General features: G+C 40.5%; 1 protein-coding gene across 3 annotated transcripts in view; it reads right to left on the bottom strand.

The window, feature by feature from the left end:
- Window positions 1-6823: 6823 nt before the first annotated feature.
- Window positions 6824-27430, bottom strand: part of LOC142100760 (uncharacterized) — a 115842-nt gene continuing 95235 nt past the window's right edge. For all 3 annotated transcript variants that reach the window (XM_075184556.1, XM_075184558.1, XM_075184557.1), the window contains 4 exons: window positions 16354-16463; window positions 12420-12609; window positions 10749-10866; window positions 6824-10269 (listed from right to left, as the gene is read on the bottom strand). In XM_075184556.1, the coding sequence (XP_075040657.1) occupies window positions 8582-10269; window positions 10749-10866; window positions 12420-12609; window positions 16354-16463 (2106 nt within the window). In that variant the 3' untranslated portion in view covers window positions 6824-8581. The remainder of the gene's footprint in view (window positions 10270-10748; window positions 10867-12419; window positions 12610-16353; window positions 16464-27430) is intronic.

The raw sequence follows: 27430 nt of genomic DNA, 5'->3' as shown, positions 1-27430 counted from the left end.
TCAAATATATTGTTAAGATACAAAACAAATGTGATTTGTGCATTTACAGAAAACAAGACTGAAAAATTAAAGTAACAATAACCCGGGTTAATCCTACTCATTCCTATTCACCATTCACAAAGGGTGAACATTCTTCTAGCTCAGGGTTGTCCAACCTGCGGCCCGCGGGCAGCATGCGGCCCAGCACGCCTGTAAATGTGGCCCAGAAGGAGTTTTGGTTGTGGAAAGGGGGCAGCACTGTTAATGGAAAAAAAAAATCCTGCAAAAAAAAGAAAAGAAAAGACTTACATCGCGGTCACACGGTCACGTCAGCTGGTACTCTGGCTCCCTCCCTTGTCTCCTCCTCCGTGCGGTGCTCGCAGTGAATGTCGGGCGTGATGTCATCACGCCCAACATCCATTGCGGAGCGCAGCACAGAGGAGTCACCCGAGTGAGAAGAACAGCAGCACATAATTGGAGAAAAGAAGAGAAGAGGACAGGGGATTTTTTTTATTATTTCAAGGGACGCTGACCAGTGAATAAAAGTCATCTTGTCCTGGAGCATCATGGACCTTATCTCCCTGCTACATACTTCTACTTGTAATACTAATGGGGCATTATATATTATTCTCTTGGCCCATTATAAGTTGTTATCCCTTAACTAACATAGTGGTGTAATTAGCAAAACAGGTCACAATTTGGGGTCACAGTAATGTATATGTCAGGTACCACAGGCCTGGTCAGGGCACCCTGATATACAATGCCTGGCTTAAATGCACTTTATTGATATTCCATTGAAACAATACAAAAAGTGATTATAGTATAATAACTAGAGAGGATTTTTTGAACAGGGCAATTGAAAGGTAAGTATAGGGGGATTTTAAAAAAAAGTGATATATATATATATATATATATATCACTTTTTTTCTAATATATGTGCGGCCCAAACCAACTCGTCGTCTTCCAATGTGCCCCAGGGAAGCTAAAAGGTTGGACACCCCTGTTCTAGCTGATTACAGTACCTTAACTGTGACCATCGCTCCATTAGGCCCCAGTCCTCTGCACTTTAGAGGTCACTGAAATCGAACCCTAGTTAAGGCCGCCAGCGGTCAAGGTCTCAGTGACAATAATTATGATGCTGAGGATCATTGTGTCTGAGCCTAAATTGGCATGACGACCAGGTTAGAAGACAACAATCAAAAAGCCCACTCCAGATATGGCATTCCGTTGTTGTAGTTTATGTTTCACTGTACAGGGTGCATTATCCCATATAGTTTCTTCTAGGGTACTGAAGACTTTAACTGTCATGTTGCACCTGAATTTGAAATTTGAATTTACTTAGTGGCTAATTATTTTGCAGAGAACTGCAACATTTTTCCAACAATTTCTGCACACAAGCTGACAAAAGAACATTTTCAACAACAAGATTTTGTATACATGGCCAGTAATTCCCAGCATTCAACACTCGTTTTCAAAGACAATTAAATGCATTTTAATGTTGATAGTCAACAAAAAAATCAAAGCGCACTTTTGACACGTGTTCACTTCACTTTCCTTTACATTAGTTTCAACATTGCCTGCAGTGTTAAAACTATGTAAAATACAATGGAGTTCTATGGGAATTTTCATTTAAGTGCTTAGTATAATCTGATGCAGGGAAGATTTGAGACATGTTATTGAAAGCACTTGTAACACTCTGATAAAGATAGGACAGAGTTCAAGGATTAGTCTACACTTTAACCATACTTGCAACTTTGGCAGTATGATCACCAAGAGGGGGCATCGTCATGATATCATGGGGCACATCAATAGGCCCCTCACCTGTCAAACTTTATCAATATCGGCCTATCACAACAGGGGGCGGAGCCAGGATGACACGTTTCGCCCTGAACCCAACTATTTCACCAAGGAAGAGGGCACAAAGCAGGAGGTTTCAATTATGACTTTAACTAGCATTGCTTTTAATGTATACAATGTCCTCAGACAACAGAAAAATGTTGAGATATGAATTTAAAAAAAAATAGTGGACATACTGGGCCTGATTCATTAAGGAAAGTTAAGCAAAAAATTGAGTAAGTTTTCTTACTCAAGTTTTCTGGACAAAACCATGTTGCAATGCAAGGGGTGCAAATGAGTTTGCACATAAGGAAAATACTAGCTGTTTTTTCATGTAGCACACAAATACTCGATAGTTTTTTTGTACAATGAAACTTGACTTAGGACATGCCCTACCCAATTATAAATCTGTCATCAAATTTTAAATTAACCTTCCCCTCTAATCAACATGGTTTTGCCTTAGATGCTTACTTTTGCTTAACTTTCCTTAATGAATCAGGCCCACTGACATTTTTCAGCTTATAACTATCAATTATAAACTACAAAATAAACACTCTAAGCACTAGATAGGTGAAATGGCACATTTATATTAGTCCAGCTGAATTTAAAAAGTTCAACATTTCTTTTAGTAACTGCACTATGGTCTATTTTCAAGCTGTGGCAGCACATGCTATCCCAGGGGAATAGAAAACTCTGGAAAAGTAGAATTTTAAAATAACTTTGTACCAGGGACATACTTTCGGCTGTGCCATCCAAATCAATGGTTTACTACAAGTCTAAAATCACACCCACCAAGATCTATTAGGTCTATTACACCTGACACATAACTGAACTTATTACAGCTTTACTAATCTGACACAGAGGCCTAAACTATTTAAATAATATTTTTAATCTCAATAAGTAAATCAGTTGCTACTTGAATAAATAAATATGCAGTCAGACTGCGGCAGTCCACACAGAGACACATTTCCTTTAGATCCAGTGGCCCACCGATTGGTTCTATAGTTGTCAGCTATGGATAGTTACACTCATCTTTCTAATCACAAACACACATACCATCCTTGATTTGCAGATTATAAAATTAAAGGATATTTCCACACAGATATTAAATTTGAATCAACACTTGAATCCCTTGAAATCATGTACATTTATTACATCCCCCTCCTTTAAATAGCAGAACCGTGCCCTGCACCCCTGCAATTCAGAAGAACTCGCCTCTGAACGTGCTACATCAGGACAACAGCTTGATAAGGAGATGCATATTGCTGTCTTAGTTTCCTACACAGACACTGATTGCACAGAGCCACAGCCTATTGTATTTCACATTTATTGGTTGTCAATGTGGAGAATTTCAAGAAAATATATTGTCAGTGCATTTCTGTGTCAGAATTCATCATAGCCTTTGCTATTAAATAATTTAGCATTTTTCGGGCATATTTGCCTACAGTCCTGAGGGTATATTTACATTCCTGGGGGTATATTTAGTAAACTGCGGGTTTGAAAAAGTAGAGATGTTGCCTATAGCAACCATTCAGATTCTAGCTGTCATTTTGTAGAATGTACTAAATAAATGACAGCTAGAATCTGATTGGTTTGTATGGGCAACACCTCTACTTTTTCAAACACGCAGTTTAGTAAATATACCCCCTGGAATGTCGAGGAAACTCATACATTACTCTCAGAAGAGTAAGCCACCCTACGGATCCAGTTCAATCTTCTTGCATACTGCATCATTACATCCCACCCCTTGCTGCACAATGATATGAATCCCGCCATTGTGCTGCAGGGGCAGGACTGTGATGATGAGAATCATGCTATTATGCACCCCCCCATGTACTTGCCAATTGGGTAGAAAATGTAGGCCAGTATGTTTTCAATCCCTTTGTTAATAATCCTGCTTTGCAGTACTAATTTCACAACACCTTCTTGTCATCTCTTACATGTTTGATATTTACATTCCACTTACTCTTGGCTAACACTGTGACCACAAAATTGTGCTAATGTCTCTCAGAACAACCATGCGCTGAATGATGCCAGCAACTCACTAATTGTTGTTTGTCTCCCATTAAACTGAAGGGTTTACTTGTGCATTTCTCAATCCACCGCTTCAAAATTCAAAAACAAACATGCAAATTAAAAAAATAAACAGCAGTCGCAAGCTTGGCAGACCTGAATCTCCACATAGAGCCCATCAGACTTTCGGGGAAGGGGGTGTTCTTCTTGTTTTTTTGCAACCTGATTGGCTGTTGGATGTGAACACATACCTGCCAAACTTGACAAAACTTAGACCTATAAAAATAAATAGCTCCTTAAGTATTATTCGGTTTACCAGTTGTATCTAGGACAGTTATGGTAGGGTGCAATTACAGGCAAATTTCACAATTTAAAGATGTAAGAGATAAAATTGGTCGAAGCACAGAATAGTAAAAACATGTTTCATATTGTGTTCAGAATTATATGGTGAAAGTGTGCTGTAAGAAAAAAAAATGTTATTTATAAGTTATTCCAGACTATATGTCTGACTTAAGACTGGGATTTTTGTACTAAACATGCTGCTTAGAAAGTCCCATTCAAAGTTAATATTTATAAGTTTTTAGGCCAAGTTGTCTGAAGGGATAACTGAAGAAGTATCCTTCTCATACCTTACATACTACTATAAAGAGTTATATATGAGTGGTATAAACATGTTAATCATTAATACTTACTATATATGAACAAGATGCTGTAGAAACCACTTAGAATTTTGCATGAAGAATGTTTGCTGTGTAAAGGAATTCCTTACACTTTGCCCCATTCCCCCAAACTTGCTGCTTTATTGTATGTGCTGTGGGTACAGCCCTGTAAGTTACGGTCATAAAATACAATTTAAAAGTGATTTAAAAATTTAAATCCAACAAAGTAATGCTATAGATTTTCACCACTTACCACATACTTTACACAATTCCTACATATCCAAGATAATCACAAATATAATTGTTATCCAACAAACTTGTCCATTTAAATCTACTTAACACCACCAACTTTAAAAGCTTCTATATTCTCACAATCTGGCTTGATTATGGCCACGGAATGCTGGTGAGAATCTACTCTTTAGTACTACTATGTTACAACATGCTTAACATCTTTCTAATCACATGCACACACCATCGTCGACATTCATTCTTTTCAGTTTAGACTATATTTCTATATTTCAGTTCTCCCTTGCTTACCTCTATAATTTGTGGGTTGCTCCACTGACAGGGTAAGAACAAATAGTTTATTGCACTAAGTAAAAGTTGTCACTTCACTTTGCCTGTGTCAATGATGACTGCGCTCATTTAAGCACTTAGTACATTATGCTCAGTGCTGGACTGGGACTAAAAATCAGCACTGGCATTTAAAGTACACAGGCCCACCTCAGGTCCAGTAGGAAAGAGACTGTGAGCCGCCGCTGCCGGCGAAAAGGGCGTGACCATATTGTGTTGTGGGTGTGGCCGACATGGGGCATTGATACATACATTATAATAAAACATTACATTTATCACGCCCTCCAAGCCACATCACGCCATCCCACCATTATGACACCCCCAGCCCACTGTACTTATCTATACTTCTGGTGCTGCTGACATCCATCAGGGTGGGAACTTTCTGTAGAGTGAGTAGGGAAGCTCTTTGTCTCACGAGATTACCAAATCTTGTAAGACTTAGAGCTCCTCGGCTTGCTCTGCAGGCGGTGTCCTATCCAGGGACTGGGAGCAGCTATCCGCTCCCTCCTGCTAACCAGAGCTGGATTAACGCTCAGGGTGCACGGGGTATTTAAGACAGGGGCCCCCTATTATGTAACATGGTTATCATATTAGACAAATGTTAGACAAATACACAGGCAATACTGTGTGCACTACTGTTAGTTGCACGCAGCTCTGCCTTCACAAGCAGTACAGTGTGAAGTGGGACTTACCTCCCAACTGTCCTTGTAGTAGGACCAAATCTCACTAAACGAGACAGTCACCAAAATTCGGTACTTCCCCATCAGTGTTCTTGTTACTTTCACCACCTGTGGCTGCTGGTGTCTTTAGTTGCTGCTTGTCTGGATCCTCGAATGCTGGAGGCCCTATTTGGAAAAAAAAATGCGTACATGTAATTTAGGAATCTTCAACCAGCCCTGGGGGTAAATGTATTATGCTCCAATTTTTTCAAGTCGCCGGAAATCGGCGACTTTGCAGCTAAAATTTAAAGCGGCGATGGCTTGTAAAGGCAAGTTTGCCTTTACAAGCCATCGCCGCTTTAAGTTTTAGCTGCAAAGTCGCCGATTTCCGGCGACTTGAAAAAATCGGAGCATAATACATTTACCCACTGGTGTTTAATCAATGCAACCCATGTTTTATAATTAGGCCTCCCTCCAGCCTAAACATTAAAATACTAGTATTCATGTTTAATAAATAAACCTATATACCTCCCTCCAAACAACCCCAGCAATAAATTAAATAGCATTTACATTTAAGAAATATACCTATTTCCCGCAACCATCACTGGCATTAAATAATTCCTATTCACATTTAATAAATAGACGTTATTTTTTTCCCAAGCAGCCCCACTTTCAATTAACAGCCCCCAAATCATATTATGCCACAATAGTGGCCCCAAATCACATTATGCCATACAGTAGTGCCCCAAATCATATTATACTTTACAGTAGTACTCAAAAATCATATTATGCCACAATAGTGCCCCAAATCATATTATGCCACAGAGTAAACATATTAACAACACTAAATTATATTTGCATAAACTGTGAGTTTATATAAATATCCAATAGGAATAATTATGGACTATACAGCACCCCCCACTCGTGTGGCACCCTTTCTCTTCTCTCCCCTCCCTGTGTGGCATCCTCTCTATACCCCCCATCCTGTGTGGCATCCTCTCTCTTCTCCCCCTCTGTTTTCTGTGTGGCATCCTTATTCCCCCCCTTTCCCGTTTTCTGTGTGGCATCCTCCCCCCCCCCCCCCCCCGTTTTAGTATACTTACCTTTTCATCTTCTTTTCTCTTCTTGTTTCCGTTTTCTTTCTTCTTCTGTTCTCCGCTTTTCTGACCCTGCCGACTTGACAGTGCAGCGCTGCACATGTGATCTGGTGGCTGGTTCCTGGGGAGGAGCCAGCCACCAGGAAGCCTGTGACAAGCTGTCAGTGCACTCTGTGTCAATGCACAGTGTACGCTGTCAGTACACCGTGCACTGACTTCCCGGGACCGGACCGGCCCATCTGCCCAGCGGCCCTTCTGGCATTGCCAGAAGGGCTAGATAGCCAGTCTGGCCCTGACTATGCTGCAGGGAAGTGCTGAGACAGATTAATAAATGTGTTTCTTGCACTCAGTCAAAGTGAGGAGAAAGGTGTCGTCTATGATGCAACTAATGCTTTTCCATGCAAGTGTGTATGAGCTCTCACTCAGCAGGAAGATGAAACTCAGTATTTGCAAATCATCTTATGAATGGTGGTATATAAATTAAAACAATTAGTAGACATCTCCTTTTATCTTAACATTGTCCAGCTTTTGACTTTAAATGTCTCTCAATTACCCAGTAAATGATACTCCCATCGGCATGTACTTGAGATGACACATTTAAATGACATGGATATGTGATTTTTAAGAGTTAACATGAACTTTGTTCTTTTGTAGTAGCATACTGGTCTAAACTCAAGCAATAGGAGTAGAGGCAGTAAATAAATATACATGATTACATGTGGATCTTTAAAAAACACAAGGAATGTCATAAACAGTATGGTTAAGCATATGTATTTGCTACAAAAATGCACCCTGTACCACTGATTTGACTTTCATTATGAGATTTCTTCTTTAAATAGTTAATACTTGACAGCCATTTATAGCAAATTTAGATCTGTGGCTTTCCAACTGTTCCAGCTCCACAAGACGCCCAGTATAGGGGTGAAATGTGTCCATCACACCATCTCTAGAAGAGTTTTATATCCTTCTTTTGACAACTAAATAATATAAACCATAGATTTGTCTTCATATACTACAGTGTCTGGTACAGTTTTCTTTTTTAAACACATGTCAAGGTACTTTCTAACTTTCTTTAGATACATTCTTTTGTTACTAGTACTTACTTTTTGATCTGTTATGGTTATGGTGTGACAGGTTTTAATAAATACTGGTCTTATTTTTAAAGTTATATTACTAAAAGCAAGGCGCCTGGGGTTATATTTACTAAACTGCTAGTTTAAAAAGGTGAAGATGTTGCCTATAGCAGCCAATCAGATTCTAACTCTCATTTTTTAGAACGTACTACATAAATGATAGCTAGAATCTGATTGGTTGCTATAGGCAACATCTCCACTTTTTCAAAGCCGCAGTTTAGTAAATACACTCCTAGGGATTTTACTAACATGCATCAAGGTATTTGCACTAAACAATAGCAACCAATCAGAAACTTGCTTTCATTGTCTAACTTACACTAAACAGATAAACGCTAACTGCTAATTGGTAACTGTGGTTCAGATCACGTTTTGCTCCTAAAAGCAAAGTTAAGAAACACTAGATGCTCCACTTGAAAGAAAGAAGAACTTACCAAGTGGTCACCTGATTGCACATTATAAAGTTCATTTTAAATCCATTCAAAACATTAAAAATGTACAAAATAAACGTTTTACTTGACAAAAAAGCTTTGTACAACAAAACTATTCACATCTGAATCTTTTACATTATTTTCCTTTGCAGCATTATTTTGCACCTTATACAAAAAAATATTAATTTTTTTCATCATTCGCTTTTATACAAATGATTCTTCTACCAAGCAACCGTGTTCCTTTTTCTCCCTGGCAGCTTCTGGACCCTGTAGGTCACATGTCTCAGTTTTACTTTGGGCCAGCTTGCTTTCCATAGTCACTGGTTGAGAAGTAGACTTAGGGTCACTATGCTTGAAATATTCCCTCACGGTGTTCTTTACAGAAGATGGTAAAGTTATATGGATAGTCTGAGTGAAGGATGCTATGCTCTTGCTATGGCTTTTAGTAAGTGTGGCTTCTTTGGTAGTTTCCTCTCTTTTAGGCTCTTTTAAGCTTTGCTCTTTGTTTACAACCTCATTGTCTATAACTGTGGAAGGAAGGTCCTCATATTTGTTATTAGTTACTGGCTCATTTGAAGGGCTACTGTGAAGTACATGTTTGAGTTGTGTTTGCCAATAAGGTTTCTCTATTTCTGGTTGTTGCCTCCTGGACACTGAATGCAGAACAAGTGGTGTATTTTGACCATAGAATACCGTCTGGGGTATTTGAAGTTTTGTGCTTTTAGAGCCGGAACTACTAGAATCTCCATTTATGTTCTGGTCATTCAGATTTTTTACTGCCATTATATTAGGAGACATAAAGAAAGTGACTTTTGTATGCTGGTGACCCTCATCATTGGATGACTCTGGTCTCCTAATCTCAATGTGCTTGACAGAGGTTTCCTTGTGAATACAATGCCCATTTTCTGGACATGCTTCAGCTCTGACATGATTTCCTTCAAGTCTTGATTCCTTTAAAGACCTGACACTGTTTGTGGTTTGTACAAAGTAATTAAAATTGGCATTTGACTCCTTGTCCAAACATACATTTTGAATACCACTTTGAATTGGGACTTTGTTGTTGGCATTATCATTTGCTCTTACTGTGCTATCCACTTTTGATTCCCACTGCATCTCCCATGAGTCAAGATCACAAGAGTTGCCACCAAATAGAGTAGACAGAGGTATATGCCATTCTTTTAATTTCTTTTTGGTAATTTCTGGAGATAGTGTGTGTAATCTGGCTGATGTTCCAAACATAAAAGGTAATGAGGTGACATCAGTGGGGCTGAATACTGAGGACTCTGAGCAGTAAGAAAAAGCACTGTCCAAGGAACTTAAGGAGGAGGCAGAGGGGGAGGTGGTAGTGGAAGAAAGACTTGAAAAGCTTGATCTGTTTGAAGGGCTTTCCTTTTGTGAACTCTTTTCCTTTATTAATGTACTAGCTTGGGTGGACCTCCATAAGGCTTGTTGAGTGGTTTTCAAACTAGGGCCCAGTTTGTCATTTAGCAACTTTTGACTTTCTAGCTGCATCTGCTTCAGCTGGTTTATATAATCAACTTGATTGTGTATAATGGTGGCATCACAGCTAGACTGCCGGGCAACTGGTTCATGGTCCTCGGCAGGAGGCCTTGAACTGAGACATACACTTGGTTCTGAAGAGCATCTGTCTCTGGCTGGACTTAGGCAACATGCAGAATCTATGGTGTGCAGTGGGTCAGTGCTATAACATTCTAGGATGTCCATCTTTGTTTTACTCTGATAATAGGCAGCTATTTCGCCAAACAGGTCCCAGTCTTCCCTCTCTTCTAGTAGCAAAGACTCATCAAACAGCACATCTTTATCTTTTAGCTCTGACTTATCCAGAAATTCAAGCTCATCAGAGGAGTCCTGTCCTTGGATCAAATGTATGCCTGTAACAGAGATGTTTTGTCAGTTGGTATGTTGTAAATCACCAGTCTATTACCTGAAAATATTTTAAAATAGAGTGAGTCTGTCTGGTTAGATATTTAATCTTAGCCTTGTTGTAAAACTCCATTTTTTCCCAGTGTAATGTCAGACAGCAAAGATACAAGTGGACACGAGATGCCAGGACAAATATTAAATACTGATGTAGATTTCTTTCCCAATGTCCTGATTACCCATGAGTCTATAATATACTAGTATCACTACATATTATGGACAGCACAATCCCAGGGTGGTGGCAAGCAGTCCCATAGGAAGCCCATGACTCCCATCCTTTATTACCCCCAGAATCCAAAAGCAGTCATGAGAGTCACAAAAGGATAAAAATGTCCATCTTCAATTATAAATATGTTGCATTTTACTTAACATTTTTTTTTGTGCAAAATAAATGACCCTCAGTATTTTAACACCCTTTGCAAGAAATTACCTTTGAAGTCCTCAGTGCTTCCTGAGTCTTGCTTTTTGTGTTTGATAAACAAAGATGCAGCATCTTGACCAAATATAAGTGGATAATTCTCTATCAGAAACTGTACCAGAAGAGCCACCTGTATGAAAAATAAAATTTCAATATCTGGAATGGTGATTGCGCAGCTAACATAATCACTTCTTTTTACTAGTCTAGAAACAGAGTTAAACATTATCTCTAATTAATATCTTCAAATTAAGAAGAGAGAGACATTTTTTCATGCATAAGCTATTTTTACTTTCTTTTTGTACTATTTTAGCATCAACTAAATACATAAAGGTTATGCCTTAATGATTCAAAATGTCTAGATATTAAGGAAATCCGCAAAAATGGAACAAAGTGTGCAGACGTGCCAATATTCAGTGTAATACTGTGTATGCAATTCAAAGGTGGATCCCAGCCAGGAACCCCAGCTTAGTGTGAAATGACTCCCCAGTACATTCGCTGTTTCCATCACTGAGGGAAATAGTTCTATAATTAGGATGTTTGGAACATAAGATAGCAAATATACAAAATAGGCACACAGTGATATCTGCTCTGAAATGCTTAAAGAGTTCAAATTAAACACACAAAAACAGAATTTAACTACAGATAAGGAGCAAATGAGCCATCTAATTTTACAAATTATCTTTTCTGTATCAAAGAAATAGGTAAGAGGCACAAAACATGCCCCATATGTTCATTAATGCTGTATGTCTGTTTATTTCTAAGGCGCCACTGCGGAACAATTGGCGCCTTAGAAATAAACAGTGATGATGGCAATGATAATAATGAAAACACATTAAGATTTTAATACATAGTGCTACCACTAACCCGGTAGCATGTTCCTCCTTTAAAATTTCTTGATGACCAAGGATGGAGGAAACTGGGGGCTGTTACCCCTTGGCGCCAGTTTACAGGGGGGGGGATGGAAGAGCTGAATTAAGGGGGGACCAAGGGAAAGGGCTTCAATCCCCCTGCTCACAGTGGTCCCCCTGGTGCTCACAGCTCTCCTCCACTCACTGCCTTGCATGTCTATGTGGCTAACACTTCCACATGATGTCATGTGATGATGCACCGATTTTGGTGACACAAACTTGTGATGTTACGTGCTGAAGCACTTACATATATGCTCTCAAGCGCCACATAACATTACTACACCTCTGCCCTTGACCCAACTGCTTTCAAAAATATCAAGTTTTATACTAAGAGGGTGGAGAAAGTGTTCAGGCTTTCACCCTGCAGGAGCCAATGGCTTAGAGGATACTATGGTTATTGTTTCCTCACAGACTAGGAAGAAGTAGTACAAAAGAATGTTTTATTCATTGTAACACATGGAGTTATTATAGCATTATGGTACAAACTCATTTAGCAATTTCAAGTTGCGCATTGACAACTAATTCTGAATAAACAGGGGTTAGCTTTTAGGAAAACCACCCACTTTCAAACATTATCTAATATGACATCCAGACACAAAACAGCCCTGAGAATTTTATTACACTGATTGTAAGACATAACACAAAGTCTTGTTATGTATGTTTACACTTACACTGAAAGTGGTTATGTCTTTAATTTTGGATTGAAAACAAAAAGATATTTTTAGTATGTATAGTTTAGTACCATATAAGAACTTTTCTGTCATTCTGTCTTTACCTTTTTTGTTGACTTGCTCTCCTCTTCTGGGTCACTCACAGTAGGCAGCCATAACATATTGGGAGCTATGCAGAGAGCAAGGTTGGAAGCATTCATTTGGTTCTCTTCAGAGTTCTCCTCAATGTGGTTCAGTACAGCAAACAAATGCTGCAGCAAAATGAAATTAGCTTCAGGAAGCTGGTCCAACAAGCTAGAAATAGTAGATTGTGTAAATCAGGTAAGAAGCAACCAAACATCTGTATTGTTACAAAAGTAGGCAAAATAGGCTATATTATTGGGGTGCAATACTGGCTTCATCCAGTATGGTTACGAGTTTCATCCATTCTCCTGTTGTCGTAATCCAATAGGTCACCAGATAGCAAGCACACTAGCCACACCAATTATGACATCACCCAATGTGCCAACAATGACTTTACTATGGATGCATAGAATGTGTACATAATTGGGTAACATCTAGGACTTCTATCATTTCTAAAGTGAAAACCATGGCAAGAAGATGTTTCAGTCTGCTGGATGCATTTATCATGTTATAGGAATCCTCACTAATTCTGTGAATCATGGTGCATTAAAGAATATTTTCAGTGGCAAAACAAACGCAGTCCTAATAAACTTAAAACACATTTAAGGTCTGGTTAAACTGTCCTAAAACTTAAAACAATGCTGTCTGATTTTAAGAGCTCCAAATCATTTGAAGAAAAATTAGATTTAAAATTTGCACAGGAATAAATGATAAGAATTTTAAATATGACTCTTAAAAGTTCTGCACGTTTTGTTGTAATGCAGAAAGAAAACAAATATGCTTTAACCATTTGCACAGGAAATAGTAAGCCTGAGCAAAAGGCAAACTATTTTACACGAATAAAAAAACAGTCCCTCTTGACAGTTAAAAAAATTTAAATAAAAAATTAATTCTTGCAGTTAAAAATAAAAATAAAAGCAGATTTAAAAGTAAAGTGGAAAATACACATAAACCATCTACATCTTCAAATATGCTTCTGCTAGTTTGGTCCTAATGGTAAAAAAATTATAGTACCCTAGTTTTGTTTGCATATATATAATGAAATGGTGCACATATCTAGTGGGGGTATTTTCAAAGCCTCCACAGACAAAAATAACAATCCAAGGGCCTGATTCATCTTTGGATATAAGTCCATTAGCATGCTGTATCTAGTGTGCACATGCTTAGAAACGGGCCTTACGCAGTCAGGGTCGGATTTACCGCTAGGCAACCTAGGCAACTGCCTAGGGCCCAGCGGTCCCCAGAGGGCCCCCAAGGACCAGCGGTAAGTGGGGTAGGCAAGGCAGAGGGGCGCTCCCCTCCGCCTGCCATCCCCGTCTGCCTGCTGGCATAGTAAAACAAATTGCGTCCAGGAACAATAAAAAAAAAAAAATCAGTCACCTGACACTGCGTCGGCTCCTGGCAGTCTCTCCTCCTCTCTGCTCTATCCCACTGAATGTTTGGCGTGACATCATCACTCCCAACGTCATTTTCAGTGAGGACTCACCGAGGAGCAGAGAGGAGCAGCGCCCCGGAGAAGATGACAGGAAGACAAGAAGAGCAGGAAAGAGGAATACAGAAGAGAAAAAGGCAATAGAAAGGTAAATAGGGGGGAGGGATGCAGTATATATATTGTGTGTGTGGGTGTCACTCACCAGACTGTGAGTGCTTCTTCCCGTGTGTTTAGGAACCGTGGCCGTCCACCATCCTGAGGGTCTGCGCATGCGCAGCCCTTTCAAACCTTCAGTACCTGTTGCTTTTAATTGATTGGATGATCAGGCAACCCTCCCTATTTAAACCACCTGTGATCATTACCTGGTTGCCTGATCTTGGAGTCTCATTCCCCATGAGCCTCTGAAGGTGTTCCTGTGTTCCTCGTGTATTCAGCTCCTGCTGATTCCTGTTTACTGCTATTGTGGTTTCCAGACCACTTCAACTCCTGTGTTCATCGTGTCTGCACTCAGCTGATTCCTATCCGCTGCCTCCGTTACTTCTACAGAGTTCCTGTTCACTTCAACTCTCCTGTGTTCATCGTGCCTGCACTCAGCTGATTCCTATCCGCTGCCTCCGTTACTACTACAGAGTTCCTGATCGTCCCAACTCTCCTGGGTTTATCGTGTCAGCGCTCCGCTGCCTCCACCTCTACTACTGGATACCAGACAGCCTCAACTCTCCCATGTTCTTCATGTTTCCAGTTCCACTTACTACTGCTTCCTGAGTATTGCTTCGTTCATTCTGGATTACCTGCCGTGCGCTGCACCAACCTGATTACCGCTTCCACCCTCCAGTGGTCTCTCCTCCTGCCGGCCTTCAACCGTTCAGGTATCCCTGCACGTCTCTCTGACAGCCTGCTCTCCTGAACCGCGGTATGCATACTTTCCATTGACTTTGCTTGTGTATTGCATATCCATCTGGACTGAGTTGTGTTCTCCTTCGGAGCCTCCTATCCACTGAAGCTATTGTTACCATTGACTTTGTTTCCTATTGCCTGGATAGTTATTGTGACTTTGTATACTTAAGCAGTGCTTGTCAGTTATCGTTGTATTGTGGATATCATCGTGGGATCCAGTTCTGTGTGCCCCGTGTATACTCTGCTTTACATTCATCTCCTCGTGCCCCTCCTCACATATATATAGCAGTGGTACAACTTGCTGACGCAGACCACTGACTCCTGTTCCCTGTGACACCAGTTTCAAGTATCCTCTCACATAAGCAGTGGTACAACTTGCTATACGCAGACCACTGACTTCCCTGTTACCTACCTTCACCTGGATTCCATTCCTTCACCTAGACAGCGGTACAACTTGCTATACGCAGACCGCTGACTCTCACTACCTCCTCGCTACTCCTGGACATTCCACCTCACTATAGCAGTGGTACAACTTGCTATACGCAGACCACTGACTTTCCTCACGTTCCCTTGTCCATCTGGTTCCTCGTGTACATTCATCTACTCATTACCAGTTGCTGCTAGTCATAGACTTTCCTCGAGCATTCTCTCACCATCTGCTGTTTCTCCTGTTCCGTTGTCACCCTGCTACCAGAGAACCATATTACCAACTATATTACGCTGGTAAGTCCATCATCTGGTGATATCCTGGGCAAAGACTCCTAGTGCCCGTGACACCCAGATTCCAATGGACACGTATATTGAGATCCGCTTGTATTTGTATACAATTGGAACTATGCTCAAGTTCCATGTTCGTTCTTTAAACGCAACTTGCATGCAGGTTGCGTGCTAAATCTGTGATGTCAGATCCATAGTTGAGATAGGGCGTGTTCTAGATCAACTTTCAATTTCAGCATACAAAGAAGCTCTCAAGTACTTGTGTGCTACATGGAAAAACAGACACCACTTGCATTGCAACATGGTTTTGTCCAGAAAACTTGAGTAAGAAAACTTACTCAATTTTTTGCTTAACATTCCTTAATGAATCAGGCCCCAAATGTGCTTTTCAGAATAGTATTGAAATAAGAAGTAAAGTGAACTGCTCAATCTGGTTTTCCTGCAATCAGTTTGTCTGAAGGAAGGCAACACAGTAATAAATAAACAGAAAAATACAAATAAACACAACACAATGAATAGCACCCTAATAATGGATTGTTATGGGGATTATCAATATTATTGAACTAATATATTCTCATTTAGGTTTTAAATCAATTATTTTTTGCATTGCAGATTGTATTTCAAGTCTGCAATATAAGCACCAGGAAGTTGACAAAGTAAGGAATAGCATGAAAGCAATGTTCATTTGCTAGATGGCAATGGTACATACAATTTTGAATATATTACAGACTGTCAATGACAATATTGCCACATCAGTTTCTAATTACAATTGTTTTTAAAAATCCTATAAATTGGAATTCAATCACAAACAGATTAACTTGAACATATAATAGCAGGGTGCTACATTCAGTCTCCTGTTACAGACTAACCTTTTTATGACTTTTATCTTATATTCAGGTTGCTCCATTTCTGTAACCTCCATCCAAAGTCCGTACATTTCTGAGGATAGAATACTGTCAGGAACATTGCGTAGAAAATCCTAAATCAAATATACGCGTATATTAGGATGGTCAGTTCACCAGGAGAGAGACTTACAGACTTACAGATATATATATATATATATATATATATATATATATATATATATATATATATAAAGGAAACAAAAGGCTAGCCTAAAATTATTCATTATTGAACAAGGCTATGTCCTTACTATATAGCTTAGATATGTTTCTTATTGTACAAAAATACATCACTGTAGATCAGTCTATTTTAGAGATATAGGGGTATATTTATAAAAGGACAAAAAAAAACAAAAGTGGTGAAAATGTATGTTTTTCGCTGGCGATAGGGCTTCAGGTACTGCGTTTGCTGGGTTTTGTCAGCTTCTCCACGAATGGCGATAACAGAAGAAAATTAATATAAAACAATACATGAATAAAAAAAGAATTTAGCAATAGTTTTTTTAATTTTATATAATGATTGTAATCTATTTTTAATTATTTTTTTATTATTTTTTTTGTACTAAAAGGAACTGGGCTGCTCGCTCGATCTTACATGCCCATATATTCTGAGACTGGCGTGAAGAAGTGGTAAGTTAATGCTCCAGGCCAGTATCACAGAGGCAGCTGGGTATCGGTGAGATTTTATTGACAAATTGTGGCAATAACAATAATAAAAAAAAAATTGTTATTACTGCTTGTTAATAAATATGTGTCACACATTGCACAAGCTAAACCTGCATTATAGTCACTGTTCGCACCTGTTTCCCTCTTTCTGCATTCACTTGCTGGGCTGAACTGAGCAGGCACACACCAATACTGCTCAATACATTCTGCATTCTCTTGATTGGCTAATTGCCTGTCAGCTCTGTCTATTTAAAGCACCTGCTTCTCTACCAAGTTGCCAGATCTTCAGGTCTACTTGCCTTTTCAGATGTCCTGTTCCCTGGCTCCTGTTTGCTGCCTGTTCTCTGAAGTCTCCAGCACATCTATCTGCAGATCATCACAGCCTCTGTGTCTACTCCACTATCCCTGTGTGCTGGTTATTGCTACCATCGCTATCAGTCTCCTGTGTTAATCAGCCCACTGCTCTACTGTCTCCTAATCTCTCAGCCTTCCTGGTACTCCTCATCCGAAGCATCTTCAGTTATAGTCCTGGTTCTCTTCGCAGTTTCGCTCATCACCTTCTAGGATAACCGCGACCTGCGGTCAGGGAGCTGAGACGACCAAGCACCCCTACGGGAGACTCTGGCGAAAACCTCCCACTCCATTAGACTCCGCACCCTCAAGGAGGTAGTGCCAACGTGAGCAGACTGTACGGTTACTCCTCTGACCCTACTGGTTGTGACAAAATGCCCCATAGTGTATTAATGGAATTCTATATGTTTAACACACTGTAGTTAAACATAGCATTGGAGAATATCACCGTCTTCCTAGTTGTTTAATCTGCCTGTCAATGTGCTGGTGCTAGCTGATAGCATTCGGCTGATACATAAAGCTACAATAAACAGCTCATACATTCAGAAGGTTACTTTTTGGCAGCTGTTTAAATGAAGTTTGAAAAATCTAATGTACAAATTACTACACTGAGCCCATGATATCATTCCTGGTGCCACTTGCTGAAACCCCACAGAGGGTTTATTTCCCTTTATTCCTTTGGTAAAATACGATACTATTAAGCACACAGAAATAAGATGTGATACTCACTGTATGGGTCACTGGCCTTAAATATTTGATCTATGTAATATTTGGTTTGAATAGCATTATTGCTCTCCCACAAAGCCATTAAGCATTTGTGAAATTAGGACACACTCAAAATAAGATTACTAATGTAGTTCACTATTTAGGTATGGCAACCAATCTTATTTCTTGTCCATCCTGAATGAATGTTTGCACAACTACAAGAATATGAGCTGTAGAATGTCACTTAAAATTAACTTTTTACATTCCCATCTAGACTTTATTCCTGACATCCTGGGTAGTGTAAGTGATGAACAGGGGGAACATTTTCACCAAGACATTCTGACTATGGAGCGTCGCTACAAAGGACGCTGGGACCCTGGAATGATGGGGACTATTACTGGTTCCTTTTTAGAGAGACCAATGAATGAGACACTGTACAAACGGAAGCAAAGTGACTCTACAGTTTATCTTTTATTAACGCTTACATTACAGGTTAATTTGAAATGTTGAGTTTCTGAAGTTTAGTTTTTGCAGTTTTTCTGTCGTTTTATTAGTGTCTTATAAATGAATATGATGAGAATATTTCAATTATATAGAGAATACATTTTTCACTTATCTAACATTTGTCAGCTACAGCTATTATCGTTTTTGTAATTTATGTGTATCTAATAAATGTGGCGTCAGAGCTGCTAGCAAAAATCAGCATTGAAATTACTGTTCTAATGGTAATAATGCACAATATTACCGTAGTAACGGTAATAGTATGCGGGCCGCGTTACTCATCAATTGAATCCCCCCCCAAAGGGTAGCTTTCCTGTGAATGACCTGGCATTGTATGTTAGCACTACTATGCTTAAAGAATGAGGAGGAGGATGATGATGAACAAACAAGTTTTGTGTGAAAAGCACGCTACAGTCCCAATGAAACATAGTGGCAGTGCACTGGCTGATAGGATGGTCATTTTAGACAAGTAGGTAGACAAAGTTGGGCTGCAGCTAGTAGAAAAATGGTGAAAGACCACACACGCTTTTTTTTCAACATTAGACAGCATGCCTTATGGAAGGTGAAGAGGCAGTAATCAGAGCTCATTAAACGGACAGCTGCTGCATCAGTAGACATCTAACAGATGATGATAGACCAAGGCCATAATGTTAAATAACGCAAGAAAGAATTTCCCTTTGGTAAACCCACCCATATGTTAAAAAGGACATGCTGGAACAAAGGAAAACTGGGAGACAGTTCTACTCAGATGGCGCTGCTGTAGCCTAAACCTCCCAAATGGAACAGCCAGTTAATGTCACTGATTAGCATCCCATATATGAAGTGCCAAGGATCTTCTAATCCTTGGCACTATTCATAGAAACAGAAACATAGAATTTGATGGCAGATAAGAACCACTTGAACCATCTAGTCTGCCCATTGTTTTATTAACCTATGGTAACCTCAACCCCTTTTTGAGCCTTTAATCTTTATAAGGATATTCTTAGGTCTATCCCAAGCATATTTAAACAGCTCTACTGTATTAGACTCTACCACCTCTGATGGAAGGCTATTACACTTATCCACTTCTCTTTCTGTGAAGTAGTTTTTCCTCAAATTAGCTCTGAACCCACTTCCCTGCAGTTTCAGTGCATGTTCTCATGTTCTAATTCTTCTCTTCCTTTGGAGAATGGTTCCCATCTGTACCTTGTTAAAACCATTGATATATTTGAAAGTTTATAACATGTCCCTCCTTTCCCTTCTCTGCTCCAAACTATACATATTAAGATCTTTTAGTCTTTCTGGGTAAGTTTTGTGCTTTAGGCCATACACCATTTTAGTTGTCCTTCTTTGTACAGTCTCTAATGTATTTATATCCTTCTGCAGATATGGCCTCCAGAATTGAACACAGTATTCAAGATGAGGCCGTACCAATGACCAATACAGTGGCATTATTACTTATTTCTACTACTGATTCCTCTCCCTATGCAACCAAGCATCTGACTTTCCTTCCTCATTGCTTTGTTACATTGCTTACCTGCCTTTAAGTCACCTGAAATAGTGACTCCTAGGTCCCTTTCCTTCTCATTATACTTATGGCAGTAACACTAATTTAATGTCTCAGGGATATCAGGGAGCGTCTTACAGTACACAACAGACCAATCCTTGCAGTCAATCATCTGCATATCCTGGACGCCCAAAATTCTTATGCTACAAACCATTCTTATGCCAACTTCACCAGTTAGATTCAAATACTGTTGTATCTGGTCCTTTTGGAGCCTATATGCCAAACCTGGCCAACCTGTGGCTCTACAAGTTCCAGAATGCATTATCAGTTGTCGGCTGGCTATCTACTTGCAAAGTATGTTGGGGTTTGTAGTTTCATTACACCTGGGGAGCCACAGGTTAACGAGTCCTGCTGTATGCCGTATAATTACAGTGACCATGCCTCTGCTTGACAACAGATTCCTGTGCCAAGTTATATAGATAGATTACTGATCTCTATTCTGGTGCATAGTGGCATGGGCAGCGATGAATAACTGAGAACTGATAGAGCTGTTTGTTGTTGCTACCCATGTGGGTAGTGGCTTTGTGCCAGCATAGGAATCATTACCATAGGGAAAAAAAATAAAAGAGCTAAAATGGACAAGGCCTATGGCAGCATAAAAAATATAATTACTAAATCAGCTTTAATATTTTTAGGACATTAATAGGTGGTATGAAGTGGTGTTGGACATGGTTTATCTGTAGTGTTGTTATATGTAGTATGAGGAAAAAATCTCACAAAACAAGAAACAAACAAAAAAAAAAGGACATGCACATATAGTTTAACAAACTAAGCATTTCAGCGACTGGTGCTTGATTTGTTTAGACCCACACAAAAGCAAACATTTTGGTAGTTTGCTGTTGAACTGGAGAACAGAAAGGGATTCTAACAACTTACTAATAGGCATTTGGCTAACCGTGCTCATCTTCCTAATGGTGACAATTAGAGATGCTCAGGCTCGGTTCCTCGGAAACCGAACACACCCGAACTTAGTGGATCCGAGTACCAAGTCGAGGCGGCTCGGTACTTTCACGCTTTTCGGATTACAAAACGATGCAAAATGTCATTGTGACGTTGATGGATCTCTGTAGTTTTGGAATCTATAAATACCGCCCTCCACGGCGATCTAGCGCCATTTGAGAGAGGGATACAGAAGGGGTAGCATAGAGTATAAAGCAGTTGGGCAGGCGAAGTTAGAGAATTGAAAGAGGAGGGTGGTAGCAGTGTTAAAGAAAGTAATCAGTGATATTCAGGAGAGCTCCATAGCTCCAGTGTTAAACCTCATTGCAGAGAAATACAAATACTATTGCTGCTGGCAGGGTTGGTGTAATTCTACTGTGTTATATAGGTAACACACAAAAAGGAGAGCTGCATTGGTAATACTCATTGCATAAAAATAAAAAAACTAGTGCTATCAGGGTTGGTGTAATTCTGCAGTAAAATTCTACAGTGTTATATAGGTAACACAAAAAGGAGAGCTGCGTTGTTAATTGTAATTGCTGCAATACAAATACTGGTCTTTGCAGGCTTTTCTTCTGAATTTGCACCACAAAGTGTAGGGTGTTATATACACCCAAAGACAAGAGCTCCATTGCTAATTGTCATTGCTGAAATACAAATACTAGTCCTTTCTTGTTTTTCTTCTGAATTTGCACCAAAAAGTGTAAGTTGTTATATACACCCAATGACAAGAGCTCCATTGCTAATTGTCATTGCTGAAATACAAATACCAGTCCTTGCAGGCTTTTCTTCTGAATTTGCAACAAAAAGTGTACGGTGTTATCCAAATGGATTCACAGCAGTACACAGAAGAGCAGGAGCAGAAAGCAGCTGCTGACACCAGTCTTGATGATAGTAATCCCTGTACATCATCTGGTAAAGCCTATGTAAAAGTACATAGTCTTTTTAAGTCAGGGAAAAAACATAACAAAAAACAAAACACCTTTTACCATGGTGAAGAAAAAAAAGAACTGTAATCCCGGAAAAGTTAGCTGTCGAAAAAAAAAAAAAATTGCCAACATGCCATTCTACACATGCAGTGGCAAAGAAAGAATGAGGCCTTCGCCTTTCTCTATGAGTGCGAGATCTAAATTGTTACTGAGGCATCTTCTTGTAAGGTTACTCGTGAGTGACCAAGCAAGACCAAGTAATTCGGATTCCAAAAGGGTGCACAAATACTTTTACGTGTAAAAGCCGAGCTGGAAGAAAACAGTAAGGCATTAGAGGAAAATGTATGCTCAGATTCAGAAATGACACCAATCCCTGAGGAGAGTCCATCCACGAGTGCTATGTGTAATCATGACCATTCTGATAGTGTACCCATAAAGAATGCCCCTTTCAGCATTTCTGCAGATTTGTGCCTGAACAGCCCAAGTGTAGTCGGTGATACACCAATTGAGGATGCCACTTTGGAATTGGAACAGAATGAGGGGGGTATTTGTTTAGCCGACGAGGGCGGTAATGAGGATGTTGATGAGGATGATGTTGTTTGTGTAAGTCCTGCACCAGTGGAAGCAGTTCTGGCACGTGATAAGAAGAAGGCCATTGTCATGTCTGGACATGTGTGGAATTATTTCTACCCAAAATCCTGCCAACAGTTGCCTAGCCATTTCTAGTGTATGTAAAGCCACAGTCAGTCAATGGAGAGACCTTAACCATCTAGGAACCTCATCCATGTTACGCCATTTAACACAAGTTCATGGCAAGGTGTTGGGAAAATCAGATAGTTATGGTAAAAAAAACAACAACAAGCAGTCCATCATCAGCTAGGACCCTTCTTTCACCTACATTCCGATGCCTGCAATCTACACCCACAACACCGTCCTCATCAATATCCTCAGTAGCGATCGTAGGTAGTCTTGCATCCAAGTTTCTAAGGCTAGATGACTCCTCCACTATCCTGGATTCCTCAGAAGAATTCTTCAGCATTAGTCCCACTGGGGGTGAATCTTCATCACACAAGCAGGTGAAGAAGAAGACTACTAGTAGTTTACCACAATTGCTTGTTAAACAATCCTTTGCAAGAGGAAGCAAGTATGAAAGCTCTCACCCAGTCGCAAAGCAGGATCACAGACGCCATGGCGACTATGCTAGTATTAGATCTGTGTCCAATATCCACTATTAATGCTGCTGGTTTTAGACAGTTACTTGAGGTCTTGTGTCCCTGTTACCAAATTCCATAACGACACCATTTCAGTAGAAAAGCTATTCCTCACCTCTACCAGAAGGTTCGTAAAAATTTTATTATTGGGCTGCAAAATGCCATACTACCCAATGTACACTTAACCACAGATATGTGGACAACCGGAACTGGGCAAACTAAAGATTATATGACTGTTAAAGCCTACTGGGTTGGTGATTCCCCTTCACCAGCAGGAACAGCAGCAGCATGTAGCCAAGTATGTCACATTTGTCAGAGGCAGGCTACTCTGTGTATCACCGGCTTCACTAAGAGGCATACAGCTGACACTCTGTTACAAACACTAAGGGATGTTATTGCAACTTGGACTCTCCTTAGGATATGTTATTTCTGATAACGCCACCAATATTGTGAGAGCATTACAGCTGGCTGAATTCCATCACATTCTCTGTTTTGCTCACACAATAAACTTGGTGGTGCAGAGCTTTTTAAAAATGACAAGGATGTGCAGGAGATGATGTCTGTGGCCCGTAAAATATCTGGACATTTCCGGCATTCAGCAACAGTGTGTAAGAGATTGTAGGAGCTGCAAGAGTAATTTAATTTGCCTTGCCACAACCTGAAGCAAGAGGTGATGACAAGTTGGAATTCAACCCTGTATATGCTTCTGCGTATGGAGGAACAGCAAAAAGCCATCTACGCTTGCTCCACAAGTCATGACATTGGGAAAAGAGGGGGGATGTATTTTAGTCAAGCGCAGTGGAGAATACTTTCCATGTTGTGCAAGGTGCTGAAACCATTTGAAGTAGTCACCTGTGAAGTGAGTTCAGACACTGCGAGCTTGAGTCAAGTGATTCCCTTAATTAGACTTTTGGAAAAGCAGCTTGAGAAACTGAAGAAGGAGATGAAACAAAGCAATTCCACGAAGTATGTCGAACTTGTAGATCAAGTACTTTATTCGCTTCGCCAGGATCCAAGAGTTATCAAAATCTTGAAATTTGGAGAGATGTTTGTAAAAGCTGTTTAAATTTTTTAATAAAAAAGAGATTTAATAAAAAAAAATAAAAATCTTGAATCGGATCACTACATTTTGGCGACTGTGCTTGATCCGCGGTTTAAGACCTATGTCTTCTCTTTGTTTTCAACTGACCCAGATCTGAAGAGATGAAAGGAGCTCCTGATGAGCAAGATGACAGCTCAAGTGTTACGTGACAGGACGGCATCTCCTCCTTCAGTTTCTCACTCAACTGCTGCTAGGAAAAAACTTCCCTTTCCCAAGAGACCCAGGGATGATGCAGATGACTCTGCACCAAATTTTGATATCTTGTCTGGTCTAAAAGAATTGACCAAAAAACGTGAAACCTCTGCCGTAACTCCACCTGATCCTACTATCAGCATCCAAAGGATGGTGGAGGATTATTTTCACGACAGCATAGAAGTAGACACATCAGACAGTCCCTTTACAAACTGGGAGGAAAAAAAAGGAATTTGGAGACCCATGTACCAACTCGCAAGAAACAGGTGGAGCGATCACTTGTTTTAGTGAAAATGAGAAGTGGATTGGGTTAAGAGTACTTAGGTTTCATTGTGTACGTGTGTATTTGGGTGCAGGGGGAAGAGCATTAGGTAAGGAGATGCTGAAGGAAAGGAGGTTGTGGTCGGAGAGTGGAAAAGCTAAATTGGAGAAATTAGAGATGGAGCAGTAGCGGGAGAAGACAAGGTCAAGGGAGTGCCCATCACATTGGGTGGGAGATGAGATCCATTGGGAGAGACCAACGGAGAAAATAAGTGAAAGAAGTTTAGTGGCAGAAGAGACAGTGGGATTATCAATGGGAATGTTGACATTACCTAGTATGAGTGTAGGCAGGTCAAAGGATAGGAAATAAGTGAGCCAGGCTGCAAAGTTGTCAAGGAATTGGGAAACTGGACCTGGGGGGGGGGCAATAAATGACAGCAACATGAAGGTGGAGAGGATAAAATAAACAGATAGTGTCAGTCTATTTTATCCTAGTAGCGTTAGAGTGAGGGTTTAGAGGGTATAACTTGAAAGGTGCAGCTTGGAGAGAGTAGAATGTCTACTCCACCACCTTGTCTGTTTCCGGCTCTGGGAGTGTGGCAGAGGGAGTGTCCCCAATAGGAGAGAGCTGCAGGGAATGTAGTGTCAGAGGAGGTGAGCCAGGTTTCTGTAATGGCAAGGAGGTTGAGGGATTTTGAAATTAATAGATCATGGATGGATATAAGTTTGTTACAAACAGATCTGAGTTCCATTGTGCACAGGAGAAAAGAAGAGAGGGCAGTATAGATATGTGGATAAGGTTGGCGGGATGGATGGAAAGGTTTGGGGTGCAGCGAGGAGCATAAGCAGATAATGGGAATTGTGTGGGGCCCAGGGTTAGGTAAGATATCACCAACAGCCATGAGAGGGAGCAGGTTGAGAAAGAGGATGTCACGAAAGCCAGATAGTTGGAATGGTCTTGATTTCTGCTTGAGTAACAGCATACCCCCAGAGAGGTGTGGAGTCTAACGGAGGAGAGGTATTCACCAGGGATTCCTGCAAGGGAATATGGTCTTAGCTGCTCTCAACTGCAGGACGTGATCCTCTAGGGGGCGCAGAACAGATAATTTGGAGAACCACAAAGTAACTGTAAAGCAGAATGAAATGTAACCTCAGGTGTATGGGAATTCAGAAACAGGACGGATGCTGAGCGATGAAGTATAGTCACAGGTCTTAACAGCAGAATAAGCTGAACGCTGATGCTGTGAAGCTATGAGCTGCAGAACTCAGAAGAACTGAGTTGTACGCTAGCTTAGTAATTCAGGAACAGGACAAATGCTGAGCGAAGCACTATAGTCTCAGGACTTAACTGCCGAGTAAGCAGATCAGGTATTGCAGTGAGCAATGAACAGCGGGGAGCAGAAGCACTGAGATCCACACAAGTTTTATAACTCTGGAAGAGGACCGATGATGGGTGAATCTGCAGCCGAAGAATGAGTGGTCTAACTGGCGAAGACCAGAGCAGGGTAAGTATGAGAATGGACAGGAGTCCGAAAAGATGCTTCCTATCAGGTAGGGGGACCTGATGATCTGACACCCATAGAAAGGAGTAGGACCCTTATAAAAGTGAACTGGCTGGTGATCGTCCTATTTCCATGGAGCAGAGGTTTTACAAGGTTCCCGGGTTGAGCATGTGCAGAATACTTGGCAAGATGGTGTTCGAGAATAGAGAAATGCCAGACTGTACAACAGATAGGAGTAACTACGGGAAACCCATGTACAAATTCAGGATCAGAATGGGACTAAACCAGTAAGATGCGTGATAGAGGACATGTGAGGAGAATTTTTGGGTGTGAGGTTTATTTCTGTTTATGTAGGTTGGTGAGTGTGGTGTGAGCAGGAGACAAAACAGTTCATGTGTACAGACTAGCGAGGAGGGAAATAGTGAAGGGGAAATCATAATCAGGGTGGGAGGAATAGGATGATGGAGAAAGAAATGGAGTTTGGAGAGAAGTATGGTGACAGTAAATAGGAGAGACAGTAATTTGAGTAGGTGCATGATGGAGAGATGGAAATGAATGTGTATTAGTTAGTGTAGGTAATGAGAGAGTTGAAAGGAACAATTGATCCAAACTGTGTGGGGCAAAGGAAGAGGTGAAGGATACCTTACCGGACCCTGACTGGGATTAATGGAGTAGGCAGTTTCTGCCGCTCTGTCACAGCGAGCTCCAAGAGGATGCTGATAGTTGGGTGCGGAGGGTCCAGCAGCCAAACAGAGATGGTAACAGTAATCACAACTTAGCTCAGTGAGTAGCTGAACAGATGTTGAATAAGCAATGACAGTTGAGCTCTGAGGGTCCCACAGCTGGACAGACATGGTAGTTCTGTAGATCCTAAAACAGCCAGACCCCGGCAAATCTGAGCTGACTATGGCTTTGGTTTCTCTGCTGCATCCCGCCTTTAGCTATCTTCAGCCTGTTTTCTCCCTGCTCCATACTCTATGTCCTGCCGTGACCTTCCATCTTTCTTCTATACTGTCCATGGGCTAACCAAACAGCTGCAACCTGCGAACTCCCACGAGAAAATCCATCTCACCTTGCAGCAGTTCTTGGTGGAGACCTGGGGGTTTGTTAGACTCCGCTCCTTGGGAAGTTCTGTGCTA

The sequence above is a fragment of the Mixophyes fleayi genome, chromosome 9, assembly GCF_038048845.1.
Source record: "Mixophyes fleayi isolate aMixFle1 chromosome 9, aMixFle1.hap1, whole genome shotgun sequence".
Lineage (NCBI taxonomy): Eukaryota > Metazoa > Chordata > Amphibia > Anura > Limnodynastidae > Mixophyes > Mixophyes fleayi.
The sequence above is the reverse complement of the archived record's forward strand: the minus strand, read 5'-3'. Positions and strand labels throughout refer to the sequence as shown.